The sequence below is a fragment of the Dryobates pubescens genome, chromosome 2 (assembly GCF_014839835.1).
Source record: "Dryobates pubescens isolate bDryPub1 chromosome 2, bDryPub1.pri, whole genome shotgun sequence".
NCBI classification, from domain to species: domain Eukaryota; kingdom Metazoa; phylum Chordata; class Aves; order Piciformes; family Picidae; genus Dryobates; species Dryobates pubescens.
The window spans coordinates 53,494,153-53,515,052 of record NC_071613.1 but is presented as its reverse complement, the minus strand read 5'-3'; the positions used below and the strand labels follow the sequence as shown (position 1 = coordinate 53,515,052).

Below are 20,900 nucleotides of genomic sequence, written 5' to 3'. Positions count from 1 at the left end.
GGATTGGATTAGATTGACCAGGTTGGAAAAGACCTTCAAGATCATCAAGTCCAACCTATCACCCAACACCATCTAATCAACTAAACCATGGCACCAAGTGCCTCAGCCAGGCTCTTCCTAAACACCTCCAGGGATGGTGACTCCACCACCTCCCTGGGCAGCACATCCCAATGGCCAATCTCTCTTGCTGGGAAGAATTTCTTCCTAACATCCAGCCTAAACCTCCCCTGGTGCAGCTTGAGACTGTGACCTCTTGTTCTGGTGCTGCTTGCCTGAGTGAAGAGACCAACCCCCAGCTGGCTACAACCTCCCTTCAGGGAGTTGTAGAGAGCAAGAAGGTCTCCCCTGAGCCTCCTCTTCTCCAGGCTAAGCAACCCCAGCTCCCTCAGCCTCTCCTCACAGGGCTGTGCTGCAGACCCCTCCCCAGCTTTGTTGCCCTTCTCTGGACACCTTCCAGCATCTCAACATCTTTCCTAAACTGAGGAGCCCAGAACTGGGCCCAGGACTCAAGGTGTGGCCTAATCAGTGCTGAGTACAGGGTTGGAAAAGAACTCCAAGATCATGCAGTCCAACCATCAACCCAGCAGCACCACAACCATGGCTGTTAAACCATGTCCCAGAGTGCCATGGCCACAGGTTTCTTGAACACCTCCAGGGATGGTGACTCCACCACCTCCCTGGGCAGCCTGTTCCAGTGCCTGACTTGAGCTGAGGGGAGGACAGGTGTGGCTTTGCTGATCTGGCACCTCATAGCCCTGCCATTGTTTGGAGATTGCTCTTTTATCTTGCTTACCCTCAGCCCTGTCACTGTCACACATCTAGGCAGTTCCTTCTAAAAATAATTATTTCAGGGCAAGTCAGGCTAATAAACTCCTGGTTTGAACTGTCACTCTAACTTTAGAGGTCCCTTGCAGATGTTGCTTTCTCTGTGCCTTCATGCTGGTGCAGACTGAGGTGTTTATATGTTGGGTTTGAAGCAGGGAAGTTTGTCGTGGTCTGGGCTGGTTTCATGGTCCGAACTTGGGCTGCTTTTGTTAAAGGAAGAGCTATTTACAGCTGCCACTAAGAGGCAGTGTTCTCAGCCTCATCAATTACCCTCTTCTTTCCCCCATAAACAGTTTAGATGGCCAGGTAATAAAGAGCAATCTGCAAGTTAGAGCCTTGTGACATGAGAACTTTTTTTCCCTCTTATGAATTAGTGATTTTTGCTGTAGCAGAATTTCCAATGTCCTATTTTTGGATCTGGAGATAATGATTTTCTGGTGGGAGTTAGAGGAACCCAAGCATAGTTTATCAGAAACTCACTGGACTGGCTTCTTGGTGTAATATGTCTCACTTGCAGTGAGAGGCTTCAAATTAGAGCTGAATGAAACCAAACTGTTTGTGCATGTAAGAGACCTGCTTTTCATGGGCTCTTGGAATTGTTTGGGTTGGAAAAGACCTCTGAGATCATCCAGTCCAACCGTTCACCTAACACCACCATGGCCATTAAACCATGACCCAGAGTGCCATGGTTTTTGAACACCTCCAGGGGTGGTGACTCCACCACCTCCCTGGGCAGCCTGCTCCAGTGCCTGACCACTCCTGCAGCAAAGAAATTGTTCCTCATCTCCAAGCTAAACCTCCCCTGGTGCAACTTGAGGCCATTTGCTCTCATTCTATCACGCTTTTGTTGCTGTTCCCCTTTTTCTCTGTGGGTTTTCTCCTACACATTTTGTGAGGTTTTTTCTTTTTAAATTAGATCCCAGTCCTAAAAAGTGGAGATGAGTTTGGTGCCTACATGGAACTGCAGTGATGAGATGGAGGGGGAGGAGGTCCACGGGGACTGAACTCTGCCTGTGTGCTACACATTGTAGGAGAGAGGAGGGAGGAAAATCATCTTGGTGGTGTTCAGGCTTTCAAGCGGGACTACAGTATGAATAATAAATATCAATAATCTCAGTTAAATTCTCTGCACTTGCTGTGTTTGCTTTCTACAGTCAAATCTTCCTTTAAAATGATTTTTAGGGGCTGTTTTTGAGAGGGGTCATCTCAGTTCTTGACTGAAAGCAAAGGAGAACCAGGGAACAACACAGGGGATCTTAGCCGTGTTATTTGAAACACCCCCAGCTTGTGCTGTTAGTGTGGCAGAGAGAAGTCATGACCTGGCAAACAGCTTATATTCATCATTTCTGTTGCTTTGCAGTCCCAGTGGGTCTTTATTATCCTGCTTGGAGCAGGTGAAGACTTACTTGCTGACTGATGGAACATGCAAGTGTGGCCTAGAATGTCCTCTTGTTCTTCCCAAGGTAATGAAAAGCATCCTTTTGGATCTCTGTGCTATGATCTTATGAACTGTGTCAGCTGATGTGCTGTCTGTTCAGCTCACCCATGTAACATCAGTGGTACAGACCCACAGATTTACCATCAAACACAAAATCAGTCTCCCTTCTGCCCTCATGAAAAAGATCTGACTCCATTGTTACAGTGTTTGAACATTACACTGGAGCCCTACCAGCAGCAGCAGCGTCTGAGACTCAAAACAAGACACTGCCTGGCCTCACAGCTTCAGTCTCAGCTCCACAATTTTGTTGTCTGGAGGCAAATTCTAAACTTCCCTTCTTCATCACAGAGCAATCTCAGCCCCATATGGTCCTTGTCTCTTGGGTTTTTATGCTGAAGGGTGTTAAACGTCTCTTGCTGGCTGACAACTTCCCTGGCTATTCACTTACTACGATTATTATTACCACTACTGCTGCTACCACCAGCATTACTGTTGTCATTGCTGTTGTTGTATTTCATTATTCTGTTTACTTCTCACTCCATTTCATGACTATAATCTCTAATATTTTATTACAAGTCTCCATAATGTTTATTGTATAGTATTGGTCAGTTAGAAATGTGCTGTCAAGGCTACCTCTTGGGCAAGGCAGGGGCAGAGAGGTGGGCCTAAGGAACAGGAAAATTCTGGCTGGGGTGTGTTTGGGGAGTTTGCTGCCTGTCACCATGACTTTAAACACCGCAATCATTCACCCTCAGGTCTTTAATTTTGATCCTGGAGCTGCTGTGAAGCAGAGAACTGCTGAAGATGTTAAAGCGGACGAAGATGTCACCAAACTATGCATCCACAAAAGGAAAATTATTGCTGTGGCTACACTTCATAAAAGCATGGAAGCACCACATCCCTCACTAGTTCTAACTAGTCCTGGTGGTGGAACAAGTGAGTAAAATCATGCAGAATAATTCAATTACTCGATTTTGCATGTGTTTATCTCCGCTGTGCAAAAACACTCCCCGGTAGTAAACAGATCCTAGATAGAAATGGAGACAGCGTTTGGAGAGATGGAGGGGAGATAGGAACTGAGCCTCAAAAGCAGGTCAGCCCAGACTAAGAGCCTGAATTTCTTGGAAAAGATATCAGATTGTTCTAGACAAAGAAAATACATTAGCTCTCATCTTTTGGAACTGTAGTAATATGTCTGATATTCTGTCACATGGGAAATTAGAGAAGCAGAATAAAGTGATTATAAAGGGATTAGAATGTGGCTGAGGACTTGGCTAAATGGGAAATTGTATTGCAAGGCAGAATATACAGCAGGAGAAGATCTCCACTGTAATTTCTCAAGGATTATTTTTGGGGACCGACCTGGATTAGCATTTTAATTATCCACATCAACAAAAAAGGAGGGAGGCTGCTGATGGATGAAGTTGACAGGTATTAGCCAAACAAGAGGACGTCAAAACATGGTGAAAATCGGGGGGATCGTTGAGACCTGGAGTTGAAAGAAAAGGTGTAGCAACAAATCCTGTTAATTGTGAGGTTATTCACTTGGGGACTAGTGAAAAAAGCTATTAGCTGTGAATTATTGAGGAAAGAAGCCCTAGATATCATAGCTGATCAAAGATGCCTGTGAGCAGTACCAGATGGCAGTGTGGTGCAGATCAGTGTGACTGGGAGAGGAAGAAGGACAAATGCTGTTGTGTTCTCCCTGCCTTCCTGCACCCTCTTCTTGCTAGCAGCACTCCTGCTGAACTAGAGCAGAGGCTTTTCTCTTAGTGGACTGCAAAGCCTGCCTTAAGAAAGTCATCTGAAAGTCTCTGGGTTGTTCAACCCAGCAAAATGGTGGCTGAGAGGAGATACAATTGCTGTCGATAAGGGCATCATGAGAATCGGCACTGGAAAATAAAGCTCCTTAAGCTAAAGGACAAAGCCAGCACTGAATTAAAGAGCTACAAAACCAGGGGTGCATAAAACCTTCCAGTTAAAATTAGGAGCTTTCTAAGGATTCCAAAACAAAGGTTCTGAAGTAGTCAAACAAATCCAAATGGGGAAGACAACAGAGAGAAGTTACCTTAAGACAGAGCTCAGTATGTTTATGGTTGTGTACTCCGATGCATGCAGCTTCTGGGAAGAGGCCCTGGATGATCTGAGCGAGCTCTTTTGCACCCCAATATTGCCGCAGCAAGAGCTGGCTAATTGCCAGCCCCTCTGCAGCTTGACCTCAGAGTGGGAGAGTTGAAGGGCATAAAAAGTGCAGGCAACTCTTGAGGGGACCACTGCTGGTCATAGCCCTGATGTGCTCGGTGTGATTTTAAAGCTCTGTTTCAGTTGGGTTTTCTGCAGTGCCATTTAGGTGTTTAAAGAAAGCAGTGCAAGTTCCTACATCACAATGCATTGCCCTGGTTAATTGTGTTTTATTCTTTAGGAGTAGCACTTAAATTGCATTCCCATTTTCAAACAAATTAGCAAAATGAAGGAGGTCAAACCAGCTAAACATTAAGAGGCAAGTCACATTTATGTGGTCTCACCACCTCTGTTGATCAGAACCTTGTGTGCTAAGCAAGGAAGAAAATTTCCTCATCGTTTGTCTTCATAAACAAAATATCTCTGGGTTTGCACGCTCGCATTTGACCCTTTGCTCAGGCCCAGCCTTGCAGGTGAGGGTTGCATCTTCCAGTTTGCACTTCAGCCTTGGGATTTGTCCTCTAAATAAGGCTTGGGTTGTATTTTGGGAAAGGTAATATGTTTGTTTCTCTCATGATGTAGCTGGTTGAGCAAATAGGATGAAGGCAGGATTGTCAGTGCCATCTGTCTCTTATGGGCAGGCTGAAGGAAGGGAATTGGGTTCTTGTGAGTAGAGGAATTTAAAGGCACCTCTGGATTCATTTGAACATGGAATCTTTAGCTGATTATTCACATTTAAGGTTGCATATTCAGAGGCTGCATGCCAAGCACTCCAAGCTGAATTACAGATTCCCAGAGCAGAACTGGCAGCAAGTCCTCCAGATGTGGAGCTGCTCGTGCTGTGGAGCTGCTCGTGCTGTGGAGCTGCTCGTGGTGGTATTCTTAAAGCACAACGCTGGAGGAAAAAACTCTTTTGATGTAAATCTGATATTAGCAGGCACAAAAAAGATCTTGTGCTTGTGGGAAGGTCTAGCCCCCACAGTGGGATGTACAGGAAATTTCCATTGTGGAAGGGTACACCTGCAAATATCGCCGGGCTCTTTACCCTGAAACCAACATGTAAGGTTGAGCCCCTTCAGTTTAGCATCTTCACCCCAAGGAGAGCTTGTTGCAGAAGCTGCAGGTAAAGCCTTAACTCAGTGAAGTGAGAGGACAGTTCCCAGGATCTGAACTAAACCCCAGAACTGTGCCTGTGGTGCCAGCAAGAGACACAGAGCAGCAGGAGAAGCTGCCCCCTGCCTTGCATGGCGGTGGTGAGTCAAGGTCTCTGCAATCAAGTGGCTGGCTGAAGAGAAATCTGAGCCAAAGTTAGGTGGCACAGCTCCCCATTCATCCTCATCAGGGCCAGAGTTTGGAGCAGGACTCTGTAGGGCATGGAGAAATTAGTGTAAGCCCTTGTTGGGCTTTGTTCCTCCTATACTCAATAGATGGTGCCAGAGGCTCCTTTTCCCTCTGACAGCAGTTGCCTGCTCTTCCTGCCAGCTCCTCTAGCCCTAACCAAAGTGTTGGTGCTGGAGATTCAGGAGTAGGACCCTGGTAATGATAGTTAGAAAGAAAAGACAGAAAGCAAAGAGAAAGATTGAAAGTTGTCCCTATTTACGCAGCCCTTATGTGGGATATGGAGTTAAAGTCTATACAGCTACACCATGTAGTAGGGCAGCATGGACCATTCCATTGGTGAGTTTGGTGATGTGCCTCTCCTGAGGCAAAAGTTTAGCCAACAGGCTTCCCAGCTTTGCTGACCATTGCACTGAAATGCCTGACACTGAGTTTCAAACCAGTAACTCTCGTGTTTTCACTCCCAGGTGCAACTCCAGTAGTTCCTACTAGAGCAGCAACTCCAAGGTCAGTGAGGAATAAATCACATGAAGGAATTACAAATTCTGTGATGCCGGAATGTAAGACTCCTTTCAAGTTGATGATGGGGGCATCTAATGCCATGGGTAGGCTTTATGTGCAAGAAATGGCTGGAAGCCAGCAACAAGAACTTCATTCTGTCTATCCTAGGCAGAGATTGGGCAGTAACGAACTGGGACAGAAGTCTCCGTACCGTGGCAGTCACGGTGGGATGCCCAGCCCAGCTTCATCGGGATCGCAGATCTACGGAGATGGCTCAATCTCGCCCAGGACTGACCCTCTCGGAAGCCCTGATGTTTTCACAAGGAACAATCCCAGTTTTCATGGAGCACCCAACTCCAGTCCTATCCACATGAACAGGACACCCCTCTCTCCGCCATCAGTAATGCTACATGGTTCTCCCATACAGTCATCCTGTGCAATGGCTGGAAGGACTAATATACCTCTTTCCCCAACCTTGCCCACAAAAAGCCCGGTCATGAAAAAGCCCATGTGTAATTTCTCGGCTGGTATGGAAATACCACGAGCAATGTTTCACCACAAACCGCCCCAAGGCCCGCCCCCGCCTCCCCCACCACCTTCTTGTGCTCTTCAGAAAAAGCCATTAACATCAGAAAAGGATCCACTTGGCATACTTGACCCCATCCCTAGCAAACCAGTGAACCAGAACCCGGTTATCATTAACCCGACGACTTTCCATTCGAGCGTCCACTCTCAGGTACCCGTGATGAATGTAAGCATGCCTCCTGCTGTCGTCCCTCTGCCAAGTAATCTCCCCTTGCCAACTGTCAAACCTGGGCACATGAACCACGGGAGTCACGTTCAAAGAGTGCAGCATTCTGCTTCAACCTCCCTCTCTCCTTCACCAGTGACGTCCCCGGTTCATATGCTGGGATCCGGGATCGGAAGGATCGAGGCTTCTCCCCAAAGATCACGTTCCTCTTCCACGTCATCAGACCACGGCAATTTCCTGCTGCCCCCAGTAGGACCACAGTCATCCTGTAGCGGTATTAAAGTTCCTCCCAGGTCCCCGCGGTCGACGATAGGGTCACCGAGGCCATCTATGCCATCCAGCCCTTCCACCAAGCACGACGGACTTAATCAGTACAAGGAGATCCCCAACCCGTTAATTGCTGGAATGAGTAACGTGTTAAACCCTCCAAACAATGCAGTTTTTCCCGCTGCATCGGCTGGAAGTGGCTCCTTGAAGAGCCAGCCTGGTTTGCTGGGAATGCCTTTAAATCAGATCTTGAACCAGCACAACGCTGCCTCTTTTCCAGCAAGCAGTTTACTCTCAGCAGCAGCCAAAGCACAGCTAGCAAATCAAAACAAACTTGCTGGTAACAACAATAACAGCAGTAGCAATTCTGGACCTGTTGCCAGCGGTGGCAACAACGAAGGACACAGCACTTTAAATACCATGTTCCCTCCTGCTGCCAACGTGCTCCTACCGACGACTGAAGGGCAGAGTGGCCGAGCAGCACTCAGAGATAAGTTGATGTCTCAGCAGAAAGATCCTCTGAGGAAAAGGAAGCAGCCCACCACCACGGTGTTGAGTTTGCTGAGACAGTCTCAGCTGGACAGTTCTGGAGTTTCCAAAGCTGGCTCTGATTTGATAAGAAAGCCAAGTCAAAGCTCCTTTCCCATCAGTTCTATGTCCCAGCTACTTCAGTCCATGAGTTGTCAAAGCTCTCACATGAGCAGCAATAGTACCACCAGTTGTGGGAGCTCCAATACCGCTTTACCTTGCTCTGGTAACCAGATGCATTTTGCAGACACCAGTATGAACTCTGGCAGCCTCCAGAACTCGCTGGCACAGAGTTTACCCCTGCGAGGGGAGGGTGTGCACTGCCAGAACACAAACACTAACTTTGTCCACGGTACAAGCCCGGGCACCACCAACCACCTTGCAGGGTTAATCAATCAGATGCAGGCCAGCGGCACCTGCGGGATGCTCGCTCAGTCAGGAATGGCTTTAGGAAACTCATTACATCCGAACCCACCTCAGCCCAGAATCCAGGCATCCTCCACTCCAGTGATACCAAACAGCATTGTTAGCAGCTGTAATCAAACAAGTCCTGAAGCAGGTAGGTTTCCTCCTGAAAGGATGCCCCAGGGTTTGGCTGCTGGGAAATACGTGGCGGCTGGTTTGAGATGGGTTCCTTTTACCTATCTGCTTATTCACCTTGAGTTTGCCAGGATAAAAATCTGCCTGTTTCAGGCTGCTGTCCAGGTCGTAATAAAACAAGTGAGAAAATCCAGTGGCAGACTAAAAATACATCCCCCTGCTTCTGAACAAAAATCTTCCTCTGACAGCTCTCGCTTCCGTTAGCTTCCACACACTGCTGAAATAAAATCCATGACCTCTTGTACCCACCCAGACCTCAGCTTTTCTCACTTGCCCAAACAAATTGGGGTTGGGGTTTTTTTTGCAGCGTGCCCTTTGCTACTTCAACCCTAGAGTGCCATGACCGGCCTGGCAGTGTATATCCAGGCTGTGCAGCTGTTCATTACTGCTTGCATTCAGGAGTCGGTGGTACCACAGGCTGGAGCAGACAGTAGGGGTATCAAAGTGTACAAAATAACCTTCTCTAGGTGCAGCCAAGTCTGTGTTTACCTTTATCATGATCATTTTACTAAGCTGGTAATTAAATGCTTGAGCAACTTGTGCATTCAGTTGGAAGAGGGTGGAGAGAGAGACTCCCTGCTTTATCCACCAGTGAAGACTTGGAGAGGAAACAGGTATGTTGCTGTTGCTGTCAAGATGAAAGGGAGTCAGCTCAAAAAGTTGTGTTTCGTTCACCTGCCGCTGGTGGAACCACATCTGCAGTCCTGGAAGCTGCTGCTGTGTTCATTTCTTAAGCAGAGGGAAAGCCTCCCATCTGATCTTTCAGTCTTTCAGCTTGGGTAGCTTTCGGAGCCTGTGTTTGACTCAAGCACAGCTAAGCTACCTCAGGTCAAAGGGAAGCGACTTGGAAGTGTGCAAGCAGTCTCATTAACCCAAGGAAGAACCTGACAGGCATTCCTGAGCTTCAGTCCTTAAAATACAGGGTGGGATTCTGTAACACCTGAATTGTGTACAAATAATTCTCCAGTGTTGTGCTGCTCACAGTTTCTGCTGACTTCTAAGGGTTTCTCTCCTTTTCCTGGGTTAAAAACAGAGCATTTGGGGGTTTTGCTGTAGCTGTATTGGTGGTTTGTGTCGCAAGCAAGCAGCTCTCAGTCCTTGCATGCCTGTTTTGCCTTGTCATGCTGACCAAGAGGAGTGGTGCCTGACATAGCCTGTCTCTTCTGAGACTTTGTACTCTCTCCTGGACAGAACAAAGGGCTGGCTTTGCCTTAGGAGCTCGCTTCCCTGTCCCACTAACCGGATTCCTTTAGCAGGAACTCTGTGAGTCTCCACCTCTGCTGTGAGGTCAATGGGGACCACTGGGATGCAGAAACAACTGACAGGACGAAAGGAAATGGCTTCACGTTGCATCAGGGGAGCTTAAGGTTTGACATGAGGAACAATTTCTTCCCCACAAGGGTTATCAAGCCCTGGAACAGGCTGCCCAGGGAAGTGGTGGAGTCCCCATCCCTGGAGGGATTGAAAAGGTGTGGAGATGTGGTGCTGAGGGCCACAGTTTACTGGTGACCTGGCAGTGCTGGCTTAAAGGTTGGACTGGATGATCTGAAAGGTCTCTTCCAGCCAGAATGAGTCTGTGATTCTAAGTGTAGATTCTTCTGAATTGTCATTGCCTGCACAGTAGAAGAAGATTGCAAAGTTACTGCAGCATGGGACTACATCAGCTTACCCTCCAGAGAAGAGAAGAGACTGAATGTTACCTGAGCTAAGAGCCTGGACACCAACTGAACGTTACCTGAGCTAAGAGCCCGTGCACCGGTGGTTACTGTCAAGAAGCTAAGCAGTAGTGATTCATACCCCCTGGGGTAAGGGTTGAAAAGGTCCAAGATTAGCAGCAGTGTTACATCACATGGAAGACTGTTAAAGTGGACTTTTAAGAAGGAGCATCCAAATGCATCCCTGTGCAGGATCTTTGCCCTAGTCCTCTGCTATAGCCGTGCCCTGCTTCGGTGTGGTGGTAGCTGGGACCGCTGGTGAAGGCTGCTTTTGGGCTGATGGCAGAGCTGGTTGGCATTCCTGTGCTAGTTCATCAGTCCTTTGCTCGGATCAGCAGGCAAGCTGAATTTCTTCCCAAGAAGGCAAATTCATCAGAGCAAATCTCTGTGTGCCTAAGCCCCACCAGGAAAGGTTTCACCTGCACAGCCAGTTCAGTTCCCAGTAATATAGGGACAGTAATATCTTCATAACCCCCGCTGGGGACTTCTGTTTCTACAGAAAGCTGCTGATTTTCTGTTTCACATCTTTATCAGTGATCTGGATGAGAGGACTGAGTGCACCCTCAGTGAGTTTGCAGATGACACCATGCTGGGTGGCTGTGTCAATCTGCTGGAGGGCAGGAAGGCTCTGCAGAGAGATCTGGACAGATTGGGTCCATGGGCTGAGGGCAACACTATGGTATTCAATTAGGTCAAGTGCTGACTGCTGCACTTGGGCCACAACAACCCCATCCAGTGTCACAGGCTTGGGGAAGAATGGCTGGGGAGCTGCATGACAGAGAAGGCCCTGGGGTTGTTGACTGATGGCCAGCTGAACATGAGCCAGCAGTGTGCTCAGGTAGCCAAGGCAGCCAACAACATCCTGGCCTTTCTCAGGCATGGTGTGGCAGGACGTCTAGGGGGATGATTGTCTTCCCCCTACTTGTCATTGGTGAGGCCACACCTCACATACTGGGTTCAGTTTTGGTCCCTTCACTGCAAGAAGGACCTTGAGGTGCTGGAGTGTGTCCAGAGAAGGGCAATGAAGATGATGAAGGGTCTGGAGAAGTGACTGAGTAAAGTGGGGTTGTTTTGTCTTCAGAAGAGGAGGCTGAGGGGAGACCTCATCACCCCCTACAGCTACCTCAAAGGAGGTTAGAGTGAGGTAGGGGTCAGTCTCTTCTCACATGCAGCAAGTGACAGGACAAGAGGAAGCAGCCACAAGTTGTGCCAGGGGAGGTTCAGGTTGGGTATGGTAAAAAATGTCTTCCCAAAGAGGGTTTTCAGGCACTGGAAGAGGCTGCCCAGGGTGGTGGTAGACTCACCGTGCCTGAAGGTATTCAAAAAACAAGTGAAATAGAATAGAACAGAATAGAATTAACCAGATTGGAGAAGACCTTTGAGGTCATTGAGTCCAACCTGTCACCCAAACCCATCTAATCAACTAAACCATGGCACCAAGTGCCTCATCCAGGCTCTTCCTAAACACCTCCAGGGATGGGGACTCCACCACCTCCCTGGGCAGCACATCCCAATGGCCAATCTCTCTTGCTGGGAAGAACTTCTTCCTAACATCCAGCCTGAACCTCCCCTGGTGCAGCTTGAGACTGTGTCCTCTTGTTCTGGTGCTGGTTGCCTGGGAGAAGAGGCCAACCCCCAGCTGGCTACAACCTCCTTTCAGGGAGTTGGAGAGGGCAAGAAGGTCTCCCCTGAGCCTCCTCTTCTCCAGGCTAAGCAACCCCAGCTCCCTCAGCCTCTCCTCCCAGGGCTGTGCTCCAGACCCCTCCCCAGCTTTGTTGCCCTTCTCTGGACACCTTCCAGCATCTCAACATCTTTCCTAAACTGAGGGGCCCAGAACTGGGCCCAGGACTCAAGGTGTGGCCTGACCAGTGCTGAGTACAGGGCAGAATGACCTCCCTGCTCCCACTGGCCACACTGCTCCTGATGCAGGCCAGGAGATGTCTAGGGCATGGTCTAGTGGTCAGGGAGATACAGTTGGGCTTGATGACCTTAGAGACCTTCTCCAACCTTAATGATTCTATGATTCTTCTGTGAGTCTGTGTGCTGTGAGTTGTTCTGTGTTCTTCCAGCCTTGCTGGATGGAGCAGGGCAGTGTCAAATGTGCTTTGCAGAGCAGCTCAGCTGAGTGAGCTGTCTTGAGGAGCCTCCCCTGCTCGTGTTTGTGTTTGTGGCATGGTTTGTTGCTTTATTTATTTATTTCCCTCTTTGTGTGGAAATATTTTAATTGCTAAATCTGTTTTCTCTTTCTGTGCCAGCATTCAGAATAGCTACTAATCAGAAAATAGTTCTGGAGAGAAAAACCATCCTGAGAATCACCACAATTAGTGAGCTGGCTATTGCCTAAGCTTTTCATTACGTTTTAACCTCATGGACCAAGTCTTACTGTTGCAGCTTGTGGGTTCTCCTTCCACAGACAGCATCTTTAGTTCCCAGGTGGTTTCCACTAGGAGTGGGAGGGGATGTAAAAGGAATACCTACAAAATAAGCTTTCTCTCTTCATGCAGTAGAAAGCTTTTGTGGTGTTCCAAGTTTGAGCCCTTGGTGTTCAAGGCCAGGTTGGATCACCTGCTCTAGTGGAAGGTGTCCCTGCCCATGGCAGGGGAGTTGAAACTGGATGATCTTTAAGGTCCCTTCCAACCCCAACCATTCTGCTTGCTCACTCCTCATCCAGCCTGGCCTTGAACACCTCCAGGGATGGGCATACACCACCTCCCTGAGCAACCTGTGCCAGTGTCTCCCCACCCTCGCTGGAAAGCCTTTCTTTCACATCTGCTGAGCATCTTCTTCAGCAGAAGCAGCAGGCACCACCAGAGCTTGCTAGAGGGTGGAGTGGAGAGTGTTGAAAGAACTCCTGTGTTTTACTGCCTTCTTAGTTAGCCAAATTTGCAATAAAATATTTTCCCTCATCTGCAATGCATCTCCCACAGCTGTGAGTGGGGGAATGATACAAGATGAGATCAGACTGAGCGAAAATAGGAAGAGAAAGTAGTGTAAGGCTTCATTTGTGTGTTCCTTCATTTGTATGCTGTTGTCTTGACAGCTTTTTACTAGAAGGCTGCTGCTGCTTTCTGTTAACAGCTGAGCACAGAAGAATAGTTCTCCCAGAGTCATTTTAAAAACAGCAGTGATGGTAGAATACATAACTCAGAAGAGACAGGGGGAAGGAGGAGAGCCAAGATGGAAATCCAGTCAGGTATTTTCAACAATAACCTGATTTGAAGGATTTCTGTTGTCCTAGAAACTGCTTTGGATTTCTTTTGGGGTTTTTTTTTTTTGCCCTTCCCCAAAAATTCTCACAGGCTTGTTCCAGCTCAGTCACTTTTCAGAAGGTGCAGAGAATGCACAGAGCAGGCCTCAGTGGTTGTCATCCTGAAGATAACCTGCTCGAGCAAGAGATTGAAAACCGCTGTTAAGGAGGGGGGCAATGTTATGGCTGGTTTGTTGTAAGAAAACCATGACCACAGTGTTGGGAGCCAGAGAATCATTTGGTTAGAAAAGACCTCTAAGATCACTGAGTCCAACCATCAGCCCAACACTACCATGGCCATTAAACCCTGTCCCAAAGTCTGCAGGTTTCTCAAACACCTCCAGGAATGGTGGCTCCACCACCTCCCTGGGCAGCCTGTTCCCGTGTCTGACCACTCCTGCAGCAAAGAAACTCTTCCTAATCTCCAATTTAAACCACATGTGGTGCAACTTGAGGCCATTTCCTTTCATTCTCTCTCCTGATACCAGGGAGAAGAGACCAACCCCCTGCCTCTCTTCAACCTCCTTTAGAGGAGTTGTAGAGAGCAGTGAGGTCTCCCCTCAGCCTCCTTTTCACCAGACTAAATACCCCCAGTGCCTCACACAGCACATTCAATGTGGATGTGGAAATAGGAGAACACTTTGTGGGTAGTTTCTCTTACAGCAGTGCTGTGTGAAGTATGATTTGCATTCTCAGTTTGAATTGGTACACTCTAAGTGTGTTTTTCAGTACAACAAAGATACAGTTCCTGCTCTGTGACTTGGCAGAACTGCTTTTAGCAGCTCTGAAGGCTGTAGGTTGGACTGGGTGATCTCGGAGGTCTCTTCCAACCTGTTTGAATAGAACAGAGTAGAATAGAATTAACCAGGTTGGAAAAGACCTTTGGAGATCATCAAGTCCAATATGATTCTATGGTTCCAGTAGTTTCCTTTTGGTTTGGGTTGTCTGATTCATAAGGAAGCTGAGCATCATTGCCAGTATCTAAAGCCATTCTTGTTCCTTCTTGTTCTACTGCTGCTGCAGAAATGGTAGGAGGTCTTTAACTCTTTCTTTACTCTAGGTTGAAATCAGTAATTCATTCTTCTAGTCCTCTTTCTGAGGACAGCCATTGATGTTTGTTGTGCAAATCTTCATGTTCGTGTCTTAATAATTGTTCACCAGGACTCCAAACAGGATACCTTCTTTTGAGTACCTCTGACTACATCCTGCCATCCCAGAAGCATAGCCTAGATGCATAGAATGGCTTGGGGTATTTTCAAGAGGAGCTAATCTCTGCTTCTAAATGATGAGCCTGTTTTCATGGAATCACAGAATGGCTTGGGTTGGAAGGAGCCTTACAGAGCATCCAGTTCCAACTGCTCTGCCATGGGCAGGGACACCTTCCACTAGGACCAGGTTGCTCAAGGCCTCATCCAAGCTGGCCTTGAACACCTCCAGGGAGGGGGCCTTCCTAGGCAACCTGCTCCAGTGTCTCTCCACCCTCACTGCAAAGAATTTCTTCCTCATCTCCAGTCTAAATCTCCCCTCTTCCAGGTCAAAGCCATTCCCTCTCATCCCATCACTACAAGCCCTTGTCAAAAGTCCCTCCCCAGCGTTCTTGTAGGCCCCCTTCAGGTACTGCTGAAGGGGGCCTACAAGAAAGGTCTTCTGATGATTCAAAAGACAGAACTGCTCATGTTCATCCTGGATCTTGGGGATTCCATTTTGAAACTGGGGAGGGACATTCAGAGAGCTCTCTGAGGGCTGTCGTGGTCCTCTCAGAAGAAGATGGAATTGTGTGCCTTGGTGATGCAGACCTTTCAGTCACAGCTGTGGAAATTACACCTCTCTGAGGGGGGAGGAAAACCAGATTTTGTCTTTTGGATTTGGGGCCAGCCATTCAGCAGATGGCTCTTTATCTTACTGAGGCTGGGAGTGCTTGCATTTCTTCCTCTGGAACACTGACTTGTGGGAGATGATATTTTGGAAGAGGTGCAGAAAATTGTGGCAGTTGAGTCTGGAGCTAGATCTGCCCCAGAACACAGCTGTAGCTATTGTCTTAGCTACTGCCCAGCTCAGGACTTTGCTACCCCAGTTCCTACCCTGTGCTCCTGTGAGGCAGGTCCCACAGAAGCTGAGGAGGATGTTTGCCTGTGTTTTCTGCCCAAGCTGAAGTCTGGCTGCTCATCGCCTCTTCAACTCCCAAACTCAAGTCTGAACTGAAATAAGGACACATTTGCTTCCTCCTACTCAGAATCCATCAAGGCTTCCCCCCCCCCAGTAGCAATTAATTAATTGTCTAATTAATCTGGAGAAGGGGCTAGCACTGAATGCTCTCTGGAGCTCCAGGAGTGGTGTTTGATGGGGGTTAGAAAACAGGGCAGTGTTTGACAAACACCTAGCAACAGCTTTACAACTTTGAGATTTGCTTCACACCAAATACTCCTCTGTGGGCTTACTTACCTGAGTGGAATGGAAAATGTGACAGGATGAGAGGAAATGGATTGAAGCTGGAGGAGCAGAAACTGAGCCTGGAGATGAGGAAGAAATTCTTTGCAGTGAGGGTGGTGAGCCACTCAAACAGGTTGCCCGAGGAGGTTCTGGATGTCCCCTCCCTGGAGGTGTTCAAGGCCAGCCTGGATGAGGCCTTGAGCAGCCTGGGCTGGTGGAAGTTGTTCCTGCCCATGTCAAGGGCATGGGAACTGGATGCTCTGTAAGGCTCCTTCCAACCCAAACCATTGTGTGATTCTATGAAAACAGGCTCATCATTTACAAGCAGAGATTAGGTTCACTTGAAAATAACCCCAAGTTATTTGGGTGTGGCCACACCTTGAGTCCTGTGTCCAGTTCTGGACCACTCAGTTTAGGAAAGATGTTGAGTTGCTGGAAGGTGTCCAGAGAAGGGCAACAAAGCTGGGGAGGGGTCTGGAGCACAGCCCTGTGAGGAGAGGCTGAGGGAGCTGGGGTTGCTTAGCCTGGAGAAGAGGAGGCTCAAAGGAGACCTTCTTGCTCCCTGAAGGGAGGTTGTAGCCAGGTGGGGGTTGGTCTCTTCTCCCAGGCAACCAGCACCAGAACAAGAGGACACAGTCTCAAGCTGTGCCAGAGGAGGTTCAGGATGGATGTTAGAAAGAAGTTCTTCCCAGCAAGAGAGATTGGCCATTGGGATGTGCTGCCCAGGGAGGTGGTGGAGTCCCCATCCCTGGAGGTGTTTAGGAAGAGCCTGGCTGAGGCACTTGGTGCCATGGTTTAGTTGATGAGATGGTGTTGGGTGATAGGTTGGACTGGATGATCTCTAAGGTCTTTTCCAACCTGGTTAATTCTATCCTATCCTATCCTATCCTATCCTATCCTATCCTATCCTATCCTATCCTATCCTATCCTATCCTATCCTATATTCATGAGAGTTCTGTAGAGAGAATCATTTCCTCATGCCTGAATGAAAGATCTCCCCCTGTGCTGCTTCACACATTGAGTATTATTTCTACTACCAAGGGAAGTCTCTTAGCTACCAAGGGAAAATCTATTTCTGTCCTTCCCCAACTGCAGAAGTAGAGTTGCTCAGAAAGTACTGCCTGAAACCATCTCTTGCCTTTGAAAGTCCTGTGTGCCAGCCTGTCCTGCAGGCCAGGCTGAGCTGGTGGTGGCAGTAGGATTTTTTGTGGCAGGTCATTTACAGCTGGGAGGAAGAACCAACTGAAGATGCTCTGGTGGTACCTGGACATCTTAAACTGGATGGCAGCTGGAGACACTGACATTAAGCATTCCTCCTTGTGCAGTGGCAGTTTTGCTTCAGTGAGCAGTTGCTCAAGCAATGTTATTTAAGAGGCCCTATGTATTCTTCAGCATGGTGGGCATCCCTCTTGTGTCATGAGTGCTACAGCTGATCCTGCTCTTACAACCATAGAGGAGTGGCTTTGTAATGGTGTTTCAGAAATCTGCAGCTTGATCTTCAGGACTTTTCCTAATGTTTAAACCCCTGGAGTGTGACTCTGCAGAATCACAGAGTGCATCAGGCTGGAAAGGACACTCAAAGGTCACCTTGTCCCACCTCCCAGCAGTGAGCAGGGATGTCTCCAACTCGATCAGGCTGCTCAGGGCCCCAGCAAGTTTGACCCTGAATGTCTCCAGGGATGGGGCCTCAGCCACAACTGTGGGCAACCTGTTGCAGTATCCCACCACCCTCATTGAGAAGAACTTCCTCCTGATATCCAACCTAAATCTCCCCTGCTGCAGTTTCAAACCATTGCCCTTCATCCATCGCCACAGCCCCTTCTAAACTGTCCCTCCTCAGCCTTCCTGTAGGGCCCCTCCAGATACTGAAATGCAGCTCTGAGGTCTCCCTTGAGCCTTCTGCAGGCTGAACAGCCCCAACACAGCCCTTTGATTATCCTCACAGCCCTCCTCTGGACCCACTCCATCACATCCATGCCTTTCTTGTGTTGGGGCTCCAGAGCTGGACCCAGCACTCCAGGTGAGGTCTTACCAGAGCAGAGTGACAGAATCCCCTCTCTGCATCTGCTGGCCATGCTGCTTCGGTGCAGCCCAGGATGCCATTCTCCTTATGGGCTGCAAGTGCCCATTGCTAACTCATGTCCAGTTTCTCATCCACCCCCAAGCCCTTCTCTGCAGGGCTGCTCTCAATCTTGTCATCCCCCAGCCTGGACTGACTGAGGATTGCCTTGACCCAGGTGCAGGACCTTGCACTGTGCTTCACTGAACCTCATGAGATTCTCCTCAGCCAACCTCTCCAGGTCCCTATGAATGGATCCCATCCTTCAGTCTTAACAACCACACCACTGAGCTTGGTGTCATCTGCAAGCTTGCTGAGGGTGCCTATATCATTGATGAAGATATTGAATGGCACTGGTCCCATTCCAAACCCTTGAGGGACACCACTTGGCACCTGTCTCCACCTAGACATCAAGCCACTGACTGCTGCCCTTTGGATGCAATCATCCAGACAATTCCTTGTCCACTGGACAATCCACCCATCAAATCCACATCTCTCCAGCTTAGAGAGTAGGATGTTGTGGGGGAATGTGTCAGAGACTTCAGAGACAGATGGCATCTGTTGGTCTTTCCTTGTCCACTGCTGTCTTTGTAGAATACATAGAATAAACCAGGTTGGAAGAGACCTTCAAGATCATTGCGTCCAACCCATCAACCAATCCAACACCACCCAAGCAACTAACCCACGGCACCAAGCACCCCATCAAGTCTTCTGAACACCTCCAATGATGGTGACTCCACCACCTCCCCAGGCAGCCCATTCCAATGTGCAATCACTCTCTCTGTATAGAACTTTTTCCTAACATCCAGCCTGAACCTCCCCTGGCGCAGCCTGAGACTGTGTCCTCTTGTTCTGGTACTGGCCGCCTGGGAGAAGAGACCAACATCCGTCTGTCTACAACCTCCCTTCAGGTAGTTGTAGAGAGTGATAAGGTCACCCCTGAGCCTCCTCTTCTCCAGGCTAAGCAACCCCAGCTCCCTCAGCCTCTCCTCGTAGGGCTTGTGTTCCAAACCCCTCACCAACTTTGTTGCTCTTCTCTGGACTCGTTGCAGCAAGTCAACTGTGTACTGTCATAGAAAGCCACTAGGTTTGTCAGGCAGCACTTGCCCTTGGTGGAGCCATGCTGGCTCTCTTGAATCACCTCCCTGCTCTCCCTGTGCTCCAGTATAGCTTCCAGGAGGGATCTGTTACAGTTACATTTGAGTTCAGGTTCTCCAGGATTTGTGTGACTGACTCTGAGGAACCAGAAGTCAGAGCTGCAGGGAGTTCTGGCTTTTCTGTTCTGCCTCCGGTTGTTGTGGGCTGGGGTTTTGTCTTGGCTGAGTCACAAGAAGAGCAACAACACTCCAGGGGAAAGAAATGTGCACACAGAAGATCTTGTCCACATGTCCTCTCAGCAGGTCATGTGTGCCTGGATGTGTAAACACAAGCTTGAGGGGATCTTCCTTTCTTCTGTTGTGTTCTAGTTTGGAAGCACTGCCAGAGGTGGCTTCTCTCCCAGCATTAGGGCCACAAAGATGATCCAAGGGCTGGAGCACCTCTGCCGTGAGGACAGGCTGAGGGAGCTGGGGGTGTTCACCATGGAGAAGAGAAGACTCCAGGGGGACCTTAGAGCTGCCTTCCAATCCCTGAAGGGATCCTGCAGGAAGGCTGCAGAGGGACTTCTCATAAGGGTGTCTAGGGGCAGGACAAGGGGGAATGGTTTGAAGCTGAGGGAGAGCAGGGTTGGACTGGATCTTAGGAAGAAGTTCTTTCCAGTGAGGTTGGTTAGGCTCTGGAATGGGTTGCCCTGCTTTGGCAGGGGGATTGGACTGGATCTCTAGAGGTACTTTCCAACCCCTACCATTCTCTGCTTCTGTGATTTGTGAGCTGGAAAGCTGGGGGGGGGAGTGGGTGCCATGTCCTCAGGATATATGAGGCATTCTCCAGGTCTGGTGATGTCAAGAGACAGAACATTTGCTATTCCTGCCTGGGCTGGGGTGTTAAACACAGCACTGTAAGTGGAAATCCAATGGGACATCTATTTTCAGTGCATGGTTGGGTTTTTGCTCCTCAAGTGCTTATCTGTTTTGGGTTTTTTTGTTGCAAACTGCTGCCCAGATGAATGTAGTTGTCCTGAACCTGCTTTTATGGCTTTGTTAACATATTTCTCCTCACAGCAGACAAAGCTGTTCCTCTGTGTTCTGATTGCAATTTGGTCTTGCTTTATCTTTTTGTTAATTTATGATTTAGTTTCTGGACTGAAATGTGGTAATGGTACCTGGAAGAAGAGAGGCCCTGATCTTCTCCTCTCACAAATTCAATGCAGTGCCTCGTGGACTCTCTTAATTTTGTACCCTTGTGGAGTGTCACTGGCAGAAAAAGGGTATTTGTATTTACAAGTGGAGTAAAGGTTGGCTAACAGCAGGGTTGTGCCTCCCTTTTCAAACAGCAGTGGTTTAGAAGGATGAGAATTGATGCTTCCTCCTCCTCATACAGTCTTATTTGGATCATATTTGATACCTTCTGGTCTCTCAGCTGAGCTGTGTTTGCAGGGAAGCTGAGAACTGCAAATGATCTTGTTGCATCAAAGCCATAGCTCAAGACATGTATGATTGTCCAGTTAAGCAGGAAAACCTAATCCAAGGCAAATCCACTTGCTTCAGTTCTCTTGGTGTCCTCTCACCTGGTTTTTTGTGTGTGACCACCTTCAATTCAAGACTGCTCTAAGTGAAACTCAGTAAGTCATTTCATGCTTCACATTTGGAAAGAGGATCTCAAAACACCCCCATAAACTTTGTTGTGCTTTCCCTCTTGCCATGTAGCCCCCTCACAGTAAATCCAGCCAGCTGAGTTTTCTTTTCAAGTGGTGGATGTGACCAAGCCACCCCAACTATTGACATTTTTCTCTCTAGCAGTTGTTGAAGTTTTCTGCCAGCTAACCTGCCTTGACCACAGCATATTTTACTCATTAATCACCATGGCATGTAATGATCAATGATCTCTGAAGGTCACTTCCTACCCCTTCCATTCTGTGATCA

At 48.4% G+C, this 20,900-nt stretch overlaps 1 protein-coding gene across 9 annotated transcripts in view; it reads left to right on the top strand.

Annotated features, from left to right (window-relative positions):
- MBD5 (methyl-CpG binding domain protein 5) overlaps nucleotides 1-20,900 on the top strand; it is a 197,930-nt gene that overhangs the window by 152,549 nt on the left and 24,481 nt on the right. For all 9 annotated transcript variants that reach the window (XR_008463062.1, XM_054177727.1, XM_054177715.1 and 6 more), the window contains 3 exons: nucleotides 2,186-2,288; nucleotides 3,019-3,199; nucleotides 6,250-8,388. Coding sequence is in view for 8 of the 9 variants with exons in the window: in XM_054177727.1 (XP_054033702.1) it covers nucleotides 2,186-2,288; nucleotides 3,019-3,199; nucleotides 6,250-8,388 (2,423 nt within the window). In the remaining variant the exon portion in view is untranslated. The remainder of the gene's footprint in view (nucleotides 1-2,185; nucleotides 2,289-3,018; nucleotides 3,200-6,249; nucleotides 8,389-20,900) is intronic.